Source organism: Patella vulgata, chromosome 9 (genome assembly GCF_932274485.2).
Source record: "Patella vulgata chromosome 9, xgPatVulg1.2, whole genome shotgun sequence".
Lineage (NCBI taxonomy): Eukaryota > Metazoa > Mollusca > Gastropoda > Patellidae > Patella > Patella vulgata.
Window position 1 is genome coordinate 9,902,115 of NC_065887.2, and position 17,093 is coordinate 9,919,207.

General features: G+C 34.6%; 1 protein-coding gene across 2 annotated transcripts; it reads right to left on the reverse strand.

Moving 5' to 3' along the window:
• Positions 1-6,293: 6,293 nt before the first annotated feature.
• Positions 6,294-15,647, reverse strand: LOC126807657 (osteoclast-stimulating factor 1). Of its 2 annotated transcripts, XM_050532403.2 has the most exons (9): positions 15,521-15,633; positions 14,356-14,376; positions 12,763-12,838; positions 12,170-12,223; positions 11,463-11,533; positions 10,189-10,247; positions 8,618-8,729; positions 7,919-7,969; positions 6,294-6,964 (listed from the first exon to the last, which is right to left on the reverse strand). In XM_050532403.2, the coding sequence occupies exons 1-9, from the start codon at positions 15,623-15,625 to the stop codon at positions 6,824-6,826; spliced, it is 690 nt and encodes a 229-aa protein (XP_050388360.1). In that variant the 5' UTR covers positions 15,626-15,633; the 3' UTR covers positions 6,294-6,823. The 2 variants fall into 2 exon arrangements, with proteins under 2 accessions (XP_050388360.1, XP_050388361.1); XM_050532404.2 differs by lacking the exon at positions 14,356-14,376 and having other exon boundaries at positions 15,521-15,647.
• Positions 15,648-17,093: the final 1,446 nt, after the last annotated feature.

A 17,093-nucleotide genomic window follows, 5' to 3' on the forward strand; every position in this document is an offset into this window, starting at 1 on the left:
TTTTATAAATAATTCAATCAAGTCATGATTTATAATAGTCTGGCGCTTAAGAGGGGAAGATACCAGTCAACTTGTTTTATTCTACCCTCCAATATGATTGTTTATTCCATCGAACGCTGCAAGTCGCGCCATCTGTCATGCAATTTCTCAAAACTACCAGAGACTCGGAACGGCGCGAAATTGGCACAGATGGCTCGATGAGTCTCATTGTTTTTCTTAGCTCGCTAAAACGTGCACGGGGCTATTGGAGTATTGTAATGTACATATCAAATAGCACGTATAATGTAATTTTACATTAATCCTCGAAGCCACGGATGAGATATGAAATATTCTTATGTCGAACATTATTGTTACTCGTTGACTAATATGTGGTCCCCATATGTCGTACCGTGGTTCTCCATTTTTTGTTGCGTGCGCATAACGTTCGTTTTAATTAATTATAAGTTGCTACTAATCTGTGTTCACTTTTTTTTCTCCTTTGATTTTAAAATTGCATAACGTGCCAACCCGTTCCTTTGAAGAGTAAAAAAAAAACTTTTGAAAAGATTTGCCAGATATGAAAAAAAAGTAACAGATGAAATTTATTATTAAATTATTTCTTAGAGGCATTTTGTTTTAATTTTATTTTTGAATATATTAAACGGGTAGTTCTGAATAAAATAAAATGCACCTCATTCTATAAGCTATTTATGAAAGACAGAAGCCATGTATAATAAAATATTTAAAAGATTATATGCTGGTTGTCCTTTCACTAGAAGGGGGGGTTGGATGGCCAAATGGTTAGCGCGTGCGCGTAATATTATAAGGCAAATAAGACACGTGCCTTAGGGCCAGCCAAAAATCCAGGCCACAAAATAATAAAGTAAAACTTTTTTGATAATTATCAGGTGGTGACAAAAATGCTTGCCTTTATTTTTCCGAATTTATTTATCTTTAATGGCTACGAACTGCTCAGGGGAACGCTCCTTTTCGCAACTAAAAAGAATTAAAGATGTTAAACGATCAACGATGGGTCAAAAACGTCTTGGTATACTGGTACTTCTCTGCATTGAAAGTGATTTACTTTATAAAATTGACTTTAAAAAACTAACTGACGAATTTGCAGTCAATGAATGGGAATATGTAGGCTACTTATAGCAAATACAGTACTGTCAATGTTCTGAATTTGTTTGTAATAAATTTTCGAGTTAACTTAATTCCTTTTGTCAATGAGCCCAACATATCTGTATTTTCAGGCCACCTATCAAAATGTGCCTTAGGGCCAGCAGAGCCTTAATCCGGCACTGCCCCATCTCTCCCCTCCCTCTTTTTTTCTGTCCTACTGTTCTGCACCAAATGGGCTAATGAAGACGGGCATACGCCATTCAGTGTGCTATGCGGGATATTTTGCCCGGGCAGCGGCGCTATGGCCTACTCCAACTGTCAAGGTTTCCTTTACGTGCCCGTCAATGTGTGCATAAGCCCCAGTTTTTTGTCCCATCTGAACGACTATACGTTGTCCCTTGCCAGTCCCCCGTCTTGTACCACGCCGGAAAACGCAGATGAACTTTCTCGGCTAACACCGGGATCTAACACGGGATCTCCGGGTTAGCGAACCAACGTCTTACTCACTAAGCCACCGCGGCTACCGATATTCTCTAGATGAATATCTGGGTCTTGTAACTACACGTAGAATATTTGTGCGTCGCGGTGACTCAGCGAGTATGGCATCTGGAGATCCCCTATTCGATTTTGTAGTTCCTTATGGGCGAAGGACGGAGGGCCCAGCAAGGCACATCATCACTCTAGTCATTCGGACGGTATGAAAAACCGAGGCCCGGCGTAAAAGTTGGCGTGTACATTAAGTAACCAGTGGCAGTTGAAGAGTTATAAAGGTTGTTTTTTTTTGTGTCCACTCGAGATCTTGTTGCCAGTTGTGCAGGATGGAGGGTCTGACAAGGACACTTGTCTAGTCGTTCGGATAGGTCTATTTGTGTATGTTATTGTGTTAGATATTAATAATAGTCACGCTTTAAAGAGCCAATCTCTATTAGATTTTGAAGAATAAAACTGCATAATTTTGTTTTAAAGTTGCAATTTCATATTTTTACGTTATATTTCTAAAATTTATTAAAATAAAGCCTTAAAATAGATGGTATCTATAAACAGTCCTACCTTGTTAAAGAATAATCCTATTAATTCTATAATTCACTATTGCCAGTTGAGAAATTGGCACAAATATCATTTTCCTCTTCAAATTCAAACGTTTGAGGATAGCTACTCCATGGTGGAGAATAGAAAACAAGGGAGGTAATTGTGTTATTATTTCCGGTGTAAATGAGTTTTAAGTGTGAGAATGACACCTATGATCGTATAATAGTGAGTTGACAACCTATTGAGCAAAAGACATAGAAATAATTATGTTTTGACTTTCTTAGAAAATATGAAATTGTAACTTTAACAGCCCTTAAAATCCTCTTAAGGCCGAGCAACTTACTTAATATACGCGATACGTTTTCAAACACCTTAACCCGTCAGTCTTCATCTGGAAATGGAGACCGGTGTCCCAAACTGTATTATACGGTGTCTGGATAAAACCAGACTTTTATTTTATAAAAATAACGTTCACGTGGACTATGCTTTGTCTACACCTCTAAAGGAACGTCAATAGATTATCAGGTCATCCAACGAAACAATTGACCCGAAATCTTAAAAGGGTCACGTGTTCGGATAAGCGGTTTTGACGTTCACGTCCAAACGACTCATTATTTTGAGCTGAAATTTTGAGACAAGGTAAATACATTCCTCTATATTTTGACGCTCAATTTTCATACGTAGACGGATTTTTATTTCTGAGAGTCTGTTAAAATCGGGATGGTCCCTTTAACGATAGTAGTAACATCTTCTACAGCTATAAATTACACATCAGTTAATTAACATTAGTTAAGATTTTAATAAAGAGTTGGCCATTCTTGCTATAACATTTCAAAAATAGATGATAAAAAAGAAAATATCGAAAATTTCAGTCAAATTACTTTATTCTGAACGGTGTTATCACTGTTGGAAGTTTGGACTAGAAATAGGCATCAACTGTCTCCGCACCGTCTTCGAGAATTGTAGATCGTTTGATTAACAGACGATATACTCCGCAACATATCCTCGATTATCAAGTAACATTCTCAATGCCTACGGTACCCTCGATTGTCAGTCCTTTCATCGACAGTCTCCGGTAGTGACGTCAGTGATTAAAGGTAATAAATGTTAGCTTGGTCAGCCATTTAAGTGATTTAATTATTAAATGGATGACTGTTTAAATCCAGGCCATCCATGGGTCTACAGAGTTGACTTTGGGCTTGTTATGCAAAATAAAGGTCTAATTAATAATTTCTATCATTGAAGCCCATAGAAAGACCTGGAATAGAGAGAGAGAGAGAGAAATGGGGTTTAACGTCCACTCGACACAAACTAGGTCATTTCGGGACTAACATATGGTTTAATTTTATTTACATAATTCGCTTGCGCGTAGAGGTCTTCAGCAGTGGGAGGAAACCGGGGGACCCGGAGAAAACCCACGAGGTTGGACAGGCGACCCTACTCCTTGCCACGTACAACCTATGAGAGAGAGAGAGAGAGAAAGGGGGTTTAACGTCCACTTGACACAAACTAGGTCATTTCGGGACTAACATATGGTTTAATTTTATTTACATAATTCGCTTGCGCGTAGAGGTCTTCAGCAGTGGGAGGAAACCGGGGGACCCGGAGAAAACCCACGAGGTTGGACAGGCGACCCTACTCCTTGCCACGTACAACCGGGGATTCGAAACCACGCCAGTCACTCAATGACAGACTTTATGATACAGCGCGCGCACGCTAACCATTCAGCCATCCAACCCCCCAGACCTGGAATAGGCATATTTAGCTCTCAACTAATGTATCTTTAATGATTACTGTATAATTACTAACCACATTTTATACATGCTAAACATTAGAGTAATGATCACTTATATCAATTAATGACCTGAACTTTGTTGGGTAAAAGGAGAGAGAAATGGGGTTTAATGTCCACTCGACACAAACTAGGTCATTTCAGGACCAACACATGGTTCAACTTTATTTTAATAATTTGTTTGCACGTAGGGGTCTTAAGCTGTTGAAGGAAACTGTAGGACCTGGAGACCCCCCCCCCCCTCGGTTTGGATTGTTGAGTAAAAGGACTAGGTCAATAAGTATGAGTTTATCAGTAAAAACTGTTGAATCGTGCAAACATAAAACTATAACAAGGTATATGAGATCAAAATTTATTTTTTAATACAACTATATAACATCATTTAACAATGTATGAGATTCTAAAACATATATTAAAATAATTCTTTCTTAGTATGTAATGTAAATATATATTTCGATGTATTGAGTGAATACTGCAATAGTGATAACTAGAAGACTACCCTATAATGATCATTCAATAAAGACAAAGAGACGTCCACTCGACACAAACTAGATCATTTTGGGACTAACATATGGTTCAATTTTATTTCAATAATTCGCGTGTGCATAGGGGTCTTTAACAGTGGGAGGAAACCGGAGGACCCGGAGAAAACCCACGCGGTTGTAGATCATTCAATAAATTAAATATTCTAACATACTATAAATTCTAAACATTTGACTCAATTTCATCTGATTATTTTGTCTAAATCCTTTTCAATACTTTTGATCAATCCAACCTGAATATTTTTGAAACTTTCCTTATGAATAATATGAAAATAATCTATTTCAATATTCTCATAATTTCCATACGAAAATTTTGACAATAGATGACAAATTGATTATTTTATCAAAATATTTTAAAAATTCCATCAAAATTTTCTGATAAATATGATAAAATCAATTTAAATATTCTGTATGATAAATTCAATCTGAATATTCTGGTCAAAATTGTTTGTCTTATTTTAAATAAAATATAGCCTTTTATAAAACTTTTGTTGTTTTAATATATCAAATACATAATAAGAAACTATGTGGAAAGTTTTGTGTTTCTGGATCAAAGGTATTTCTCATAAACAGTGATTGAAAGTTGAGTAAATTTGTAACTTACTCAAGAGAATGCTTTGAGAACTCGGGGCCTGATAAATTCAATCTGAATAATCTGATAAATTCAATCTGAATAATCTGATAAATTCAATCTGAATAATCTGATCAATTCAATCTGAATATCCTGATAAATATAATCTTCATAACCTGTCTAGAGATAGACTGGTTAATTTTATTTCATCAGAATATTTTGATATAATCCATGTTTATATTTTCAAAATTTGTGATAAATATCTAAAAATTCGGAACATGCTGTTGAAAAATATCTGATCATTTTATATGTATCTTATGAATTTGATAAATACCTGAATATTTGATAAATACCTGAATATTTGATAAATACCTGAATATCTAAAAAAAAATCCCCAGCTGAATATTTAAAAAAACAGCTGAAAATTAGCTGAATATGTTTATGAAATCTCATTTTGAAAATTTGACACATTAAAAACTTTGACAACTGAAGAGAATAAAGAAATAAAATTATGCAACAATAAAGACATAAAATAATAAAAGGTATATTCTATGCATTTGTCTCTAAATGCATTCTTCCATGAAAAAAACATTTACAAAAAAAGAGTTTAAAATATAATTTTTACATTAAAATGTTGGTCACCAGATTGTAACAATAATATATAGTAATACTGTACAATGTTAATGGGATAAAGAGAGAATATTGGGGTGTAACGGCCATTCAACATTCTTCATTAACAAAGTCATATTGAGAGACAACTCAAGGTTTAACATCCATTCAACATTAACAAAGTCATATTGGGAAAGAGAAATGGGGGCAGACAACTCAGGGTTTAACGTCCATTCAACATTAACAAAGTCATATTGGGAAAGAGAAATGGGGGCAGACAACTCTGGGTTTAACGTCCATTCAACATTAACAAAGTTATATTGAGAGAGACAAATCGGGGTTTAACATCAATTCAACATTAACAAAGTCGTATTAAGAGAGAGAGAGAAGTGGGATTTAACACCCATTTAAAATACAAATAGTCATATTGAGAGAGGGAGAAATGGTTTTTAACACGCATTTAAATATTGAGAGTGAAAAATGGGGATTTAACCTTTATTTCAAGACTAACACATGGTATATCTTTATTTCAAGTTTAGATAACAGACGTTTACAAGCCTGGGACGAAACAAGTGATCTACAGTGTAAAGTATAAAACATCACTCATACCCCCCTCCCTCCCACCCTGTTTACAAGCCTGGGACGAAACATGTGATCTACAGTTTAAAGTATAAAACATCACCGATACCCCCTCCCTCCCGCCCTGCCGTATCACTGTTAATGATTATATGAAATGAAATGGGCTAATAAAGATGATAAAACAATGAAGTAAATATGTGAAGGGATAATTCATCATCACAAAGGTGTTCATGCTGTTTTGTTATCTTCACATGTCATTATTGTTTGATATAAACAAAAATATAAAAATAGGCTAAAAAATATCATTTTAAATAAGATAACATGAAAGGTAAAAGTTTAGATTTAATAAATAAGGCAAGCTCTGAAAAAGAAGATGTTTTTAGCCTATTTTGACCCATTTGGGTGTCACAGCTCACATATTTTAGACATATATATAATATGAGAGAGTTTTTAACTCATACATAATGGTAACTGAAATATTGTGAGCTGGCTGTAAGTAGCTAGGTCTGTAGGCATCAGTGTTACAAGTCCTTGTTTGAAGGTTGCTGCTAACTATTATTTTTTCTTATACATAAACCTAATAGACTTTTTATTAAACTATTTCCATATATTCATTCTAGGTTGATTTTTATTTTTATCCGTATCATTAACATCAGCTAAAACATCACCAGTAGCAGCAGCAGCTACAAAAGGATCACTGTTTATAGCATATCCAGAATCAGGTCGACTGTATGAGGCCTACAAACAAATTGAATTGATGTTTAAACATCATTTATAACTACTGTATAATTGCTAACCACATTTTATACATACTAAACATTAGAGTAATGATCTCTTGTATCATTTAAACATACATTATGCAAGAACTAAATCTGCCTGTTACAGGTTGTTCTTTAGGCCTAAAATATTATCTACATTATTAATTAGACATTATTTAACTTATCCAGACAATAATCAACTCTCGATCATCGATGCCATCGCTAGCCTGCGATATATAGTGGATTGGAATACATTTATTGAAAAATAATTAAACATAAAAATGGATAATGGATGAGATATTGATTTTTTATTGTACTGACTTGAGTAATGATGATCGAGGCTAGCTTAAAATTCAATAAAGAGAAAGGGGGTTTAACGTCCACTTGACACAAACTAGGTCATTTCGGGACTAACATATGGTTCATTTTTATTTCCATAATTCGCTTGCGCGTAGGGGTCTTCAGCAGTGGGAGGAAACTGGAGGACCCAGAGAAAACCCACGAGGTTGGACAGGCGACCCTACTCCTTGTCACGTACAACCAGGGAATCGAAACCCCACCAGTTGACTCAATGACAGACTTTATGATACAGCGTGCACATGCTAACCATTCAGCCATCCAATCCCCCTTTTGACCTATGAAGTCAGTGTTGATGTTTTTAGCTGAATACCCTCTGTTCCGTGCATCGCACAGCAAGAAGTCTCTGCAACAGACTATTTCATTGGCTAATCCCTCACATCAACCAGAACGTAAGTTATATCACAACTCTTCCAGATCCTAGTGTAGTAAAGACAGGTAAAACCAAGATTTTGAACTATAAAAAACGAAAGGAAATAGGATCTGTGTTTTAAACAGATTGTCTTCTTGTGGAAATCATTTAAACTCACTTAAGTCACTTATCTATTAAAGGTTAAAAAAAGAGATATGTACTTACCATTTTAATACCATTTGCTGGATCTTTATATCTTTGATCTCCTGATGATGTCTAAAATAAACATTTAAAGATTTTATTGGCTTTATATACACAAAATCCAAGACTAAATCCAATCATTAGCCCAGTCGTTACTGACAGTAGGATGTTAAACCACATTTCATATCATTTTTAAATAAAAAATCTCCCTGTAAGCTCTCTTGAACTTAAAAGAAAATAAAAACTACTATTATAGCCTGTACATTATAACAGACAGTATTATTTCTAGGTGCTTAACCAACATACATTGTACACCTAGTTTTTAAATAGAATGTCTTTAAAACCAGATTAGAAAGGACTAAATGATTCAACATGTTGAACCTACAGAAGAGTGAAATTTTTGCCATACATGTACTTGATTGTAAAAGGAAATCATTTCTCTACCAGCTTGAAGTCGTTGGACTAGACATGAGTCCAAGCGCATAATTCCCTAGATGGGGTTGAGTTGTAAATTGTTCTAAAACCTGCGTCTGTCATTCAGTCATGAGGTGTGGTTTCGCTTCCCACCATGTACGTGACACGAAGTAGGATCGCCTGATTTAGTTTTCTCCTTGTACTCTGGTTTCCTCCCAATGCTAAAGACACTTACAACCGAATTAATGAAATAAAATTGAATCACATGTTAGGATACGTATATAAATTCATCAATATACCAGTACTCACCCTTTTAATAACTTTTTTCTCTAATAAATCAACTCTTGAAGTTCGTTTTAAACCCAACATGGCAAAATGTGGCCATATTATATCTGATACAGAGGCAAAATCTTTTGGTGTTCTGAAATAATAGAAATAATTTCATCTCGGAGAAGACTGTGAATCAATGTCCACTCAACACAAACCAGGTCATTATGGAACTGATCTGGATTTTTATTCCATAATTCCCCTTGCATAGGACGGAAAATAGAACAGAAATAATTTGACAAATCTACTGATTCAATCACAGTCTCTGACTATCATAATAAAGTTTTTACCCTATGAGACAGGACACCACACAGTCTCTTAATTATGTAAGATTTAGATAAAGAGCTGGTCGTTCTCGCTATAATAGTTAAAGACACATTATGTAAGATTTAGATACAGAGCTAGCCATTCTTGCTATAATAGTTCGAAAATAGATCATGTAAAATGAAAATATTGAAAATTTGATTTAAATTACTTCATTCTGAACCAATCACTGTAGTTTTGACAAGATGTGTACCTTGTGGTAACCAGAGCACTGGTATATTCGAGACTTAGCCTTGCTGTCCCATTTTTAAATTAAATTTTTAAATGGCGAACCATTCTAATCTAGTTAAAATATTGCGTATCCAATGCCATCGATAGTTGATTATGGTCCTGTTTTGTTAATAAATGTCTAATTAATAATTTATATAACATTTCAGGCCTAAAGAAAGATCTGCAATAGGAAGATTTAGCTCTTGCATAATGCATGTTTAAGTGCCACTCAAGTTCACATTTCTCTTCCTTTTTTGTGAATAGTTCATTTAAAGAGTTATTTTTCGGCTGTTTGCAAACAGGCCGAGATGAAACTTGACAGGGACATTTTTTTAAATATTCCCAAAGTATTAACAGAGGTATTATTTCAATTTTGCCCTCAGACTCAAGAAAAAGGCCGCTATTTAAGCACACTATCTCAGTCGTTCATGATCATAATCGAAATCAGTCGTTCATAACCTCCCCTTGATGAAATATGTTAATCTAGATGGAGTCAAATCTCTACACGTACAGGTACTGGACAGTTTGTCTTAACGAATGGACACATCGGGTACCATGAGCATAGGGGTCCCATGCTAATCTATGTACATTGTGACATTCTGTCAATATATACTATAGTAATTAAACTATACATGTTTTTAATGTTAAACACTAATTTTATTGGATGTACAAATACAATACTTTTCTGTCAATATATACTATATTATACTAATCTATACATATTTTAAACACTGATTTTGTTGGATGTACTAGTACAATAAATTATAGGTTTAATTTTATCAACCATTTATTCCTGTAAGTGGTTGTATAGATAGAGGCCCAAGTGCACTGCCTTGTACGGGGCCTTTAATGGTATTTAGACGGCCATTGCCTAGACCAGCTACTTTATGCATAATTACTAGAACAAAAGTTAATTGGAATTTAAAAGAAATTTTATTATCTTGTTGCCCAAGTAACTGCTGAACTTATTATATTATTGATTAATTTCTAGGGAATGTGATTATTGTAAATAAAATTACCTTCCTTCAGCATCAGGTATATCAGGCCTGGCATGGTTCTCTAATAACATCATTACTATCTAGAACAAAACCCCTAGTATAAATATATACATTATAGCTTTCAGATCAAAATAATCATAACTCTTCATAAAATTATATCTAATTTCTAATTATTAGGCCAACGTACTGCTTGGCATTTATTTCTAATGCAAATTCTTATTATGGTCTCTTTCTCTACAGGGCCCTTATTCACGAAAACTTAAACTAAGTTAAAATCGAAATTTTAAGAAATACTGCAATTCGATTGGCTGACCAGTAAAATCAATTTGCATATATCCAATGAAGTTTAGTTTAAGTTTTCGTGAATAAGGGCCCAGGGGAATAGAAGCAGTAGAAATGACCTTAACAGTCAACCTTTTGTTAGAACTTTTATTAGTTTAATAAAGCATAATCTTTTCAACACGTTTATCCCATAGTTTGCAATATGAAGGGTACAAATATATTAGCATGTAGATCGATGGATCTGTCGAATCCCACATAATAAGATGTATATCTAACTACCAATTAATATAGTTGTATAGTCGGGGTCCTGCACGTTAGTCAAAAACAAAATCCTGTGTTTAAGATATATAGGACAAAATTCAATAAGTACTACATTCTCCGTCCTGCCATTGTTTTACCCATATTGGGAATCAGACCACTATAAAAGACCTTCTTACTCCTCTGTGGATTGTTTGTAATTTACAATTTTTCACAACCTCCACAGGTGGTACGCATAAATAAAACTGATCAGCTCTTGTACCAGTAGGCCTATTTGGCCATTTTTAACAATATTACAGGGCCTACAAGAAAATGACCTATAGAATCTTTAAGCCTAGTCAGTTTTTAACAGTAATACTATTCCTTAGTATCTACAAGAGTTGTCTCCCTTTTCACATGATTCAATCTGATTAAAAAACAGATTTATATTTCGTTTCGTTTTTTTATACTTTCGATGGCCTACACTACATGAAGATCTGACCGGTTGTAACGATAGATCGCGTCAGAGGTCATAAGAGCTCGCCGTAACAGACCGTTTCATTGGCTATGTCCTCACACCATTCAATACACGTCAATGATAACAACTCTTCCAGATCTTAGTGTAGTAAAGACAAGTAAAATGAAATTTTGAACTATAAAAATGAAACGAAATAGGATGTGTGTTTTAATCCGATTGCACATGATTGTAAATGTTACTTGTCAATTTTATTTATTTCTGGCCTGAAATAAAAAAAATTAAGAAGCTTGGTACTTACAGGACCATTTTCTTGAAATGTAGCTGCATGAAGTGGTGTCCACATAGAACCTGGATTCGGTTTATTACAATCTTGTAAATAAAAGAAAATTAAAAATGTAAAAATGAAAAACAATGATTCACTAAAGTTTACATTTCTGAATTTATTTACTGGTTTGAAAATATTATAAATTGAAATTTAAAAATGATACACCATATTGCTAGTAAAAATTAGCAAGTATGTTGTAAGCTTTTCATTACTTGGGGTACTGTCAACTGGCCATGGAAAACAATACATAAACTTTACCTGGGACCAAGTTATTTTATTATAAGAGAGAGAGAGAGAGAGAGAGAGAGAGAGAGAGAGAGAGAGGGAGGTCATTTCGGGACTAACGCATAGTTCAATTTTTGTTTAATTTCAATAATTCACTTGCATGCAGGGGTCTTTAGCAGTGGGAGGAAACCCGAGGACCCGGAGAAAACCCACAAGGCTTGACAGGCGACCCTACTCCTTGTCACGTACAACCAGGGAATCGAAACCACACCAGTTGACTCAATGATAGACCTTAAGATACAGCGCGCACATGCTAACCATTCGGCCATCCAACTCCCCATTTTATTATAAGAATAGCCTACAATATAAATGGGCATAGTAAGCTGATGACCATAGTGACCACTGACCAGCAGCTAAAGGGTTAAAACTGATAATCAAATACAATTTATACTTACTCACTCCCATATCTAGCAGCTTCTGAACAATATCTCTCAGTCCCCAGAAACAGGCTACAAGACAAAAAAATGATGCCATTAGTATAAACTGTTCAAATATGAGAAGAAACACTTTATCCCTTTCAGAGAGAGAGAGAGAGAGAGATTGAAAGAGAGATGGGGTTTAACATCCACTCACAAATTAGGTTGTTTAGGAACTTCTTGGGATTATTTGTTTAGGAACTAATTAACATATGATACAATTTTATTTCAATAAGGAAACTGGAGTGCTCAGAGAAAAATCACGAGGCTGAACAAGCAACCCTACTCCTTGTCACAAACAAGTGTGGGTTCGAAACCATGCCACTAAACTCAATGACAGACCGTAAAATATAAAGCACATGCATTAGACAACTAGAGCCCTTTTAGAATCTTGGCAGTTGAAATCGAAATAAGACTAGGCTGTAGCGCTGTTGTCTGGACAAAATTCCCCTCATAGCACACACTGTATGGGGTATGCATGTACATATATTATTACCCCAGTAGGAGTAGGACGGGCATTCAACCACATTTCATTTGATTTTAGAAGTAAATTTCTAGTTACACAACAGTACCTATATAAAGTTGACTAGTCTGAGCATCAGGTCCATTATCAATTTTTACAGATTCACATAAAAACTCTTGAACTAACTGGAAAAACAAATATACAGTATTTGAGAAATTTGTCATAAATAACTACCAAGGAAAGCAGTAGCATAAGGGGGAGGGGGGATGCTCCCCCAAAATGAACTGTCAAATCTAACTCAGCACCCCCATTTATTGATTTAGATTCCAAGATACCTCCTTTAGTACAACCACTTACTTCTTCTACCGCCTTTAATGTTAATTTAAGTGATTTATATATCTAAATACAATATTGTGATATTATGACATATCTAAGTATAAAATTGTGATATTATGACATGTCAGTTTCTAAAATATGCTGAGATACATTAACCAAGTTGTAATAAAAACAAATCATTTTATATCAGATTTGGAAGAATAATTTACTTTAATTTTAATATAAATATTTCTTTATAGAGTAGAAATGTAAAAAGTTTTAAAGTTAAGAAGCAATGCAGGTTTCACATGGAGTTAATCAGTTACAGGGAGGGACATAAAAGGGGTTTAACGTCCACTCCACACAAATTAGGTCATTACTAGACTAATAATTCTTTTCAATAATTGGATTGCAGCATATAGGTCAGAATTCTATGGAATATAATTACTGCTTATTACTGAGCGACGTTTCGACTAGGATTCTCTAGTGATTATCATAACAAGCAGTAATTGTATTCCATATAGAATTGTCACCTGTATATTCCAGTTCAATTACTAAATGCCATTGAAACAATTTGATTACACATAGGGTTTGTTTCCAGTGCCCAGGAGGAATTTGGACGACCCAGAAAAAGCCCATGATGAGATCAGGCAGTTGGAGAAGGATATTAAAATGGACTCTGTCCACCTAAGTTTTGTTTTGGGCTTTAGGAAACTTTGTACACACAGCAACATATTACAGGAGTTATGCCATTTGCTAATAAAAAACTTCTTTAAGTTAGTAATATTTTAGTTTCTATAAAAACTAAATTGACTGGAATGTTTCACTTTATCATGAGATGTAAAGAAATAAAATGAAATGGGGTTTAACATCCTACTTTTCTGCATCGACTGGGCTAATGAAGAGTTAGAGAGAGAAATGGGGTTCAATGTCCACTCAACACAAACTGGGTCATTTCGGGACTAACATATGATTCAATATTATTTCAATAATTCGCTTGCGCGTAGGGGTCTTTAGCAGTGGGAGGAAACCGGAAGACCTAGAGAAAACCCATGTACAACCGGGGAATCGAAACCACGCCAGTTGACTCAAAGACAGTGCGCACGTGCTAACCATTCGGCCATCCAACCCTCCGGCTAATGAAGAGGAGCATGCATCATACAGTGTGCTATAGGGTACTGCCTGCTCGATTTTTCCGACTGGACACTGTCCTTGCCCGGCCCTCCGTTCTGCACCGGATGCAAACAAATCAAGCCCCATACGTACTTTATTAGACATGTACTAATATGTGCAACTACATGTTAAAAGATATATTTGTGTCAGAAATAAGACATATCACTACTACGATACACTATACACAGAATGATGGACCAGTCTAATATCCTACCTTTAAATCTTTATCACTTAGCTGCGTAATAATAAAACATATATAAATCAAAGCAGAGAACACTATCAATTATCAATAATGAAATAAATGGGTTAATGACTTTTCTGCTCCATCTTGGCTAATGAAGACGGGTGTATATATGCCTTGCAGTGTCCTATACTATAAGTACATTTTGCCTAGTCTATGACACTACAACCTACTAATATTTAGAATTCCTATAGTCAAGTCAACGTGTCCATAGGACCTCGTACTATTCGAACGACTAGACAAGACACGGTTAGTTGCCAGGCCTTGTGTCCTGCACCACTGACAAGGGGAACTACTCCAGAAAATCCTGAGGATCTTTCTCGGCCAACACTGGGGTCGAACCCAGGACCTCCAGGTTAGCGAGTCAGCATCTTACTCACTGAGCGAGCTTGGCACCCATCAATAATGAGGGAGGGAGGGAGGGAAATGGGGTTTAACTGGAATGTTTCACTTATGAGATGTAAAGAAATAAAATGAAATGGGGTTTAACATCCTACTTTTCTGCATCAACTGGGCTAATGAAGAGTTAGAGAGAGAAATGGGGTTCAATGTCCACTCAATTTTATTTCCATAATTCGCTTGCGCGTAGGGGTCTTTAGCTGTGGGAGGAAACTGGAGGACCCAGAGAAAACCCACGAGGTTGTCACGTACAACCGGGGAATCGAAACCCCGCCAGTTGACTCAATGACAGACTGTATGATACAGCGCGCGCGTGCTAACCATTCGGCCATCCAACCCCCCCCATCAATAATGAATGATACCAACTCAACTGAGGTTTTTAAATATATCTTTTTATAGTCTCAGTTATAACATAAAACTGTACACCCTGGTGATCTTATTAGTTTCCAAAATGTTGATCTATGCATGCAAATTTGGAGATATCACAAAGGATTTGGCAGATTTAACTAATCTCTCAATGAACTGAATCCTGGTTATGAAAGCAACACGCTTGAGCTATTTCAATAAGCTATGAGAATTCAGGCCTATTCTAAACCTTGCACATTTCATAAGTTTAGTAGGCCTAAAGTAAAGTAATGTCATGTGTTCGATCGGATTTATTCCAGCAATCAGACGTCATTAAATCTTGAATAGGAAATATACCGAAATTGATAAGTTAGTAAAATAATATGTAAACCACCTTTTGATCGCCCTGGATAGATAATGTTGACAGTTTATCGGTGGGAAATCTTGCATTTTGAAGATGTAACTGAAGATCTCTAAGGACGCCCAATTTATCAGCCATATTGTTTACTGGTTAATTAAAAGTCAAGAACCGTTTTATCAACCGAAACGAAAATATATGGACGATAGCCACTAAAGGTAGACAACTCCATTTAAAAGGTTGGAATCATGAGAATGAAAACGAGACACATTATATAATTTTTCCTACATTTTTATTGCATCCACCAAACATCTCATATTATATACTCATTCACACACATTCGGAAATAATATAGATCTACATAAAATAGTACGACGGAAACATGATTCTATATTCATTAGATCACTTACTTGAAATTACCAAGAATAAAAACACCTTTTTATTGGATGCACAACCCCAACAAAAAATTAACACCTTTTTATTGGATGCACATAGCACAACACCAACATAAATTTAAAATATTTTGACTATCAAAATTCATATATGGTACCTTTTTTTGTTTGGATGTAACTCCATTTACTGATGAGTAAAAAATATCTTTTTTTAAAAAATGAAATATTTGATACCGGTACTGTATGCTACCATATATTGTTTTATATAGTATAATTGATACCATATATCACTGAACAAAGATTTGAAATATGACCGGACAAAATATCATAAGAATTGTTTTAATACATTTTATAATTCATATTATTTATTTTTATATCCATTTAATAATTTTAAAATATAAAAAATTTAATTTTGCACGTTTTTTTGATTAAAAATTTCCAAATGATTCAAAATGGCAAGCATAAGCAAACAGCCTTCAACTTATCTCTGCCTAATTAAAACATAGATATTTTAAAAACATTAATATTTATTAGTTCCGATGAAGCATTCATTAAATAATAAATCTCTTAAAATGACAGAAACAAAAAATCTATTATGCATGGCAACTTATAATGTTAACCAAGTACTAATTAATTACCGATGAATAATAAGGCGTGTAGAAACAGATTTGTAGGCAGATCTATCAGATATCAGATCAAAACAACTTGAATTTAAAAATCAGTCTGAAGAGTTCAATACGAACGAAACTAGTCACTGATATTCGGGATAACCAGGTCATCATAGCCACTCTTATCTCTTATATCAATTTAAAAAGAGGTATTATAATTTATGCCTGAACAAAAATCTACCCTAATAAATGTACAAGACAATACTGATTCCTGAATCTATTTAAATAAATAAGAATTCCTGACATTAAATTAATCATAAACAAATAAATAAATACAACAAAAAAAGCTCAGTCATATTGCATACAAGTTACTTGAATTTATGTCTAGTGACATATCGACAACAGTTCTCTCATCTTAATCAAGCAAATTTTAAATAAATAGATAAAAAAAAAATCTCTGCTTTAAACATATATTTACTAGCACTATATATATATACAGACTATCTTTTGATTTGTAAACAGAATATCACTGTTAGCACTTTAGTACTGGGTACAGAGAGAGAGAGAGAAATGGGGTTTAACGTCCACTCGACACAAACTAGGTCACTT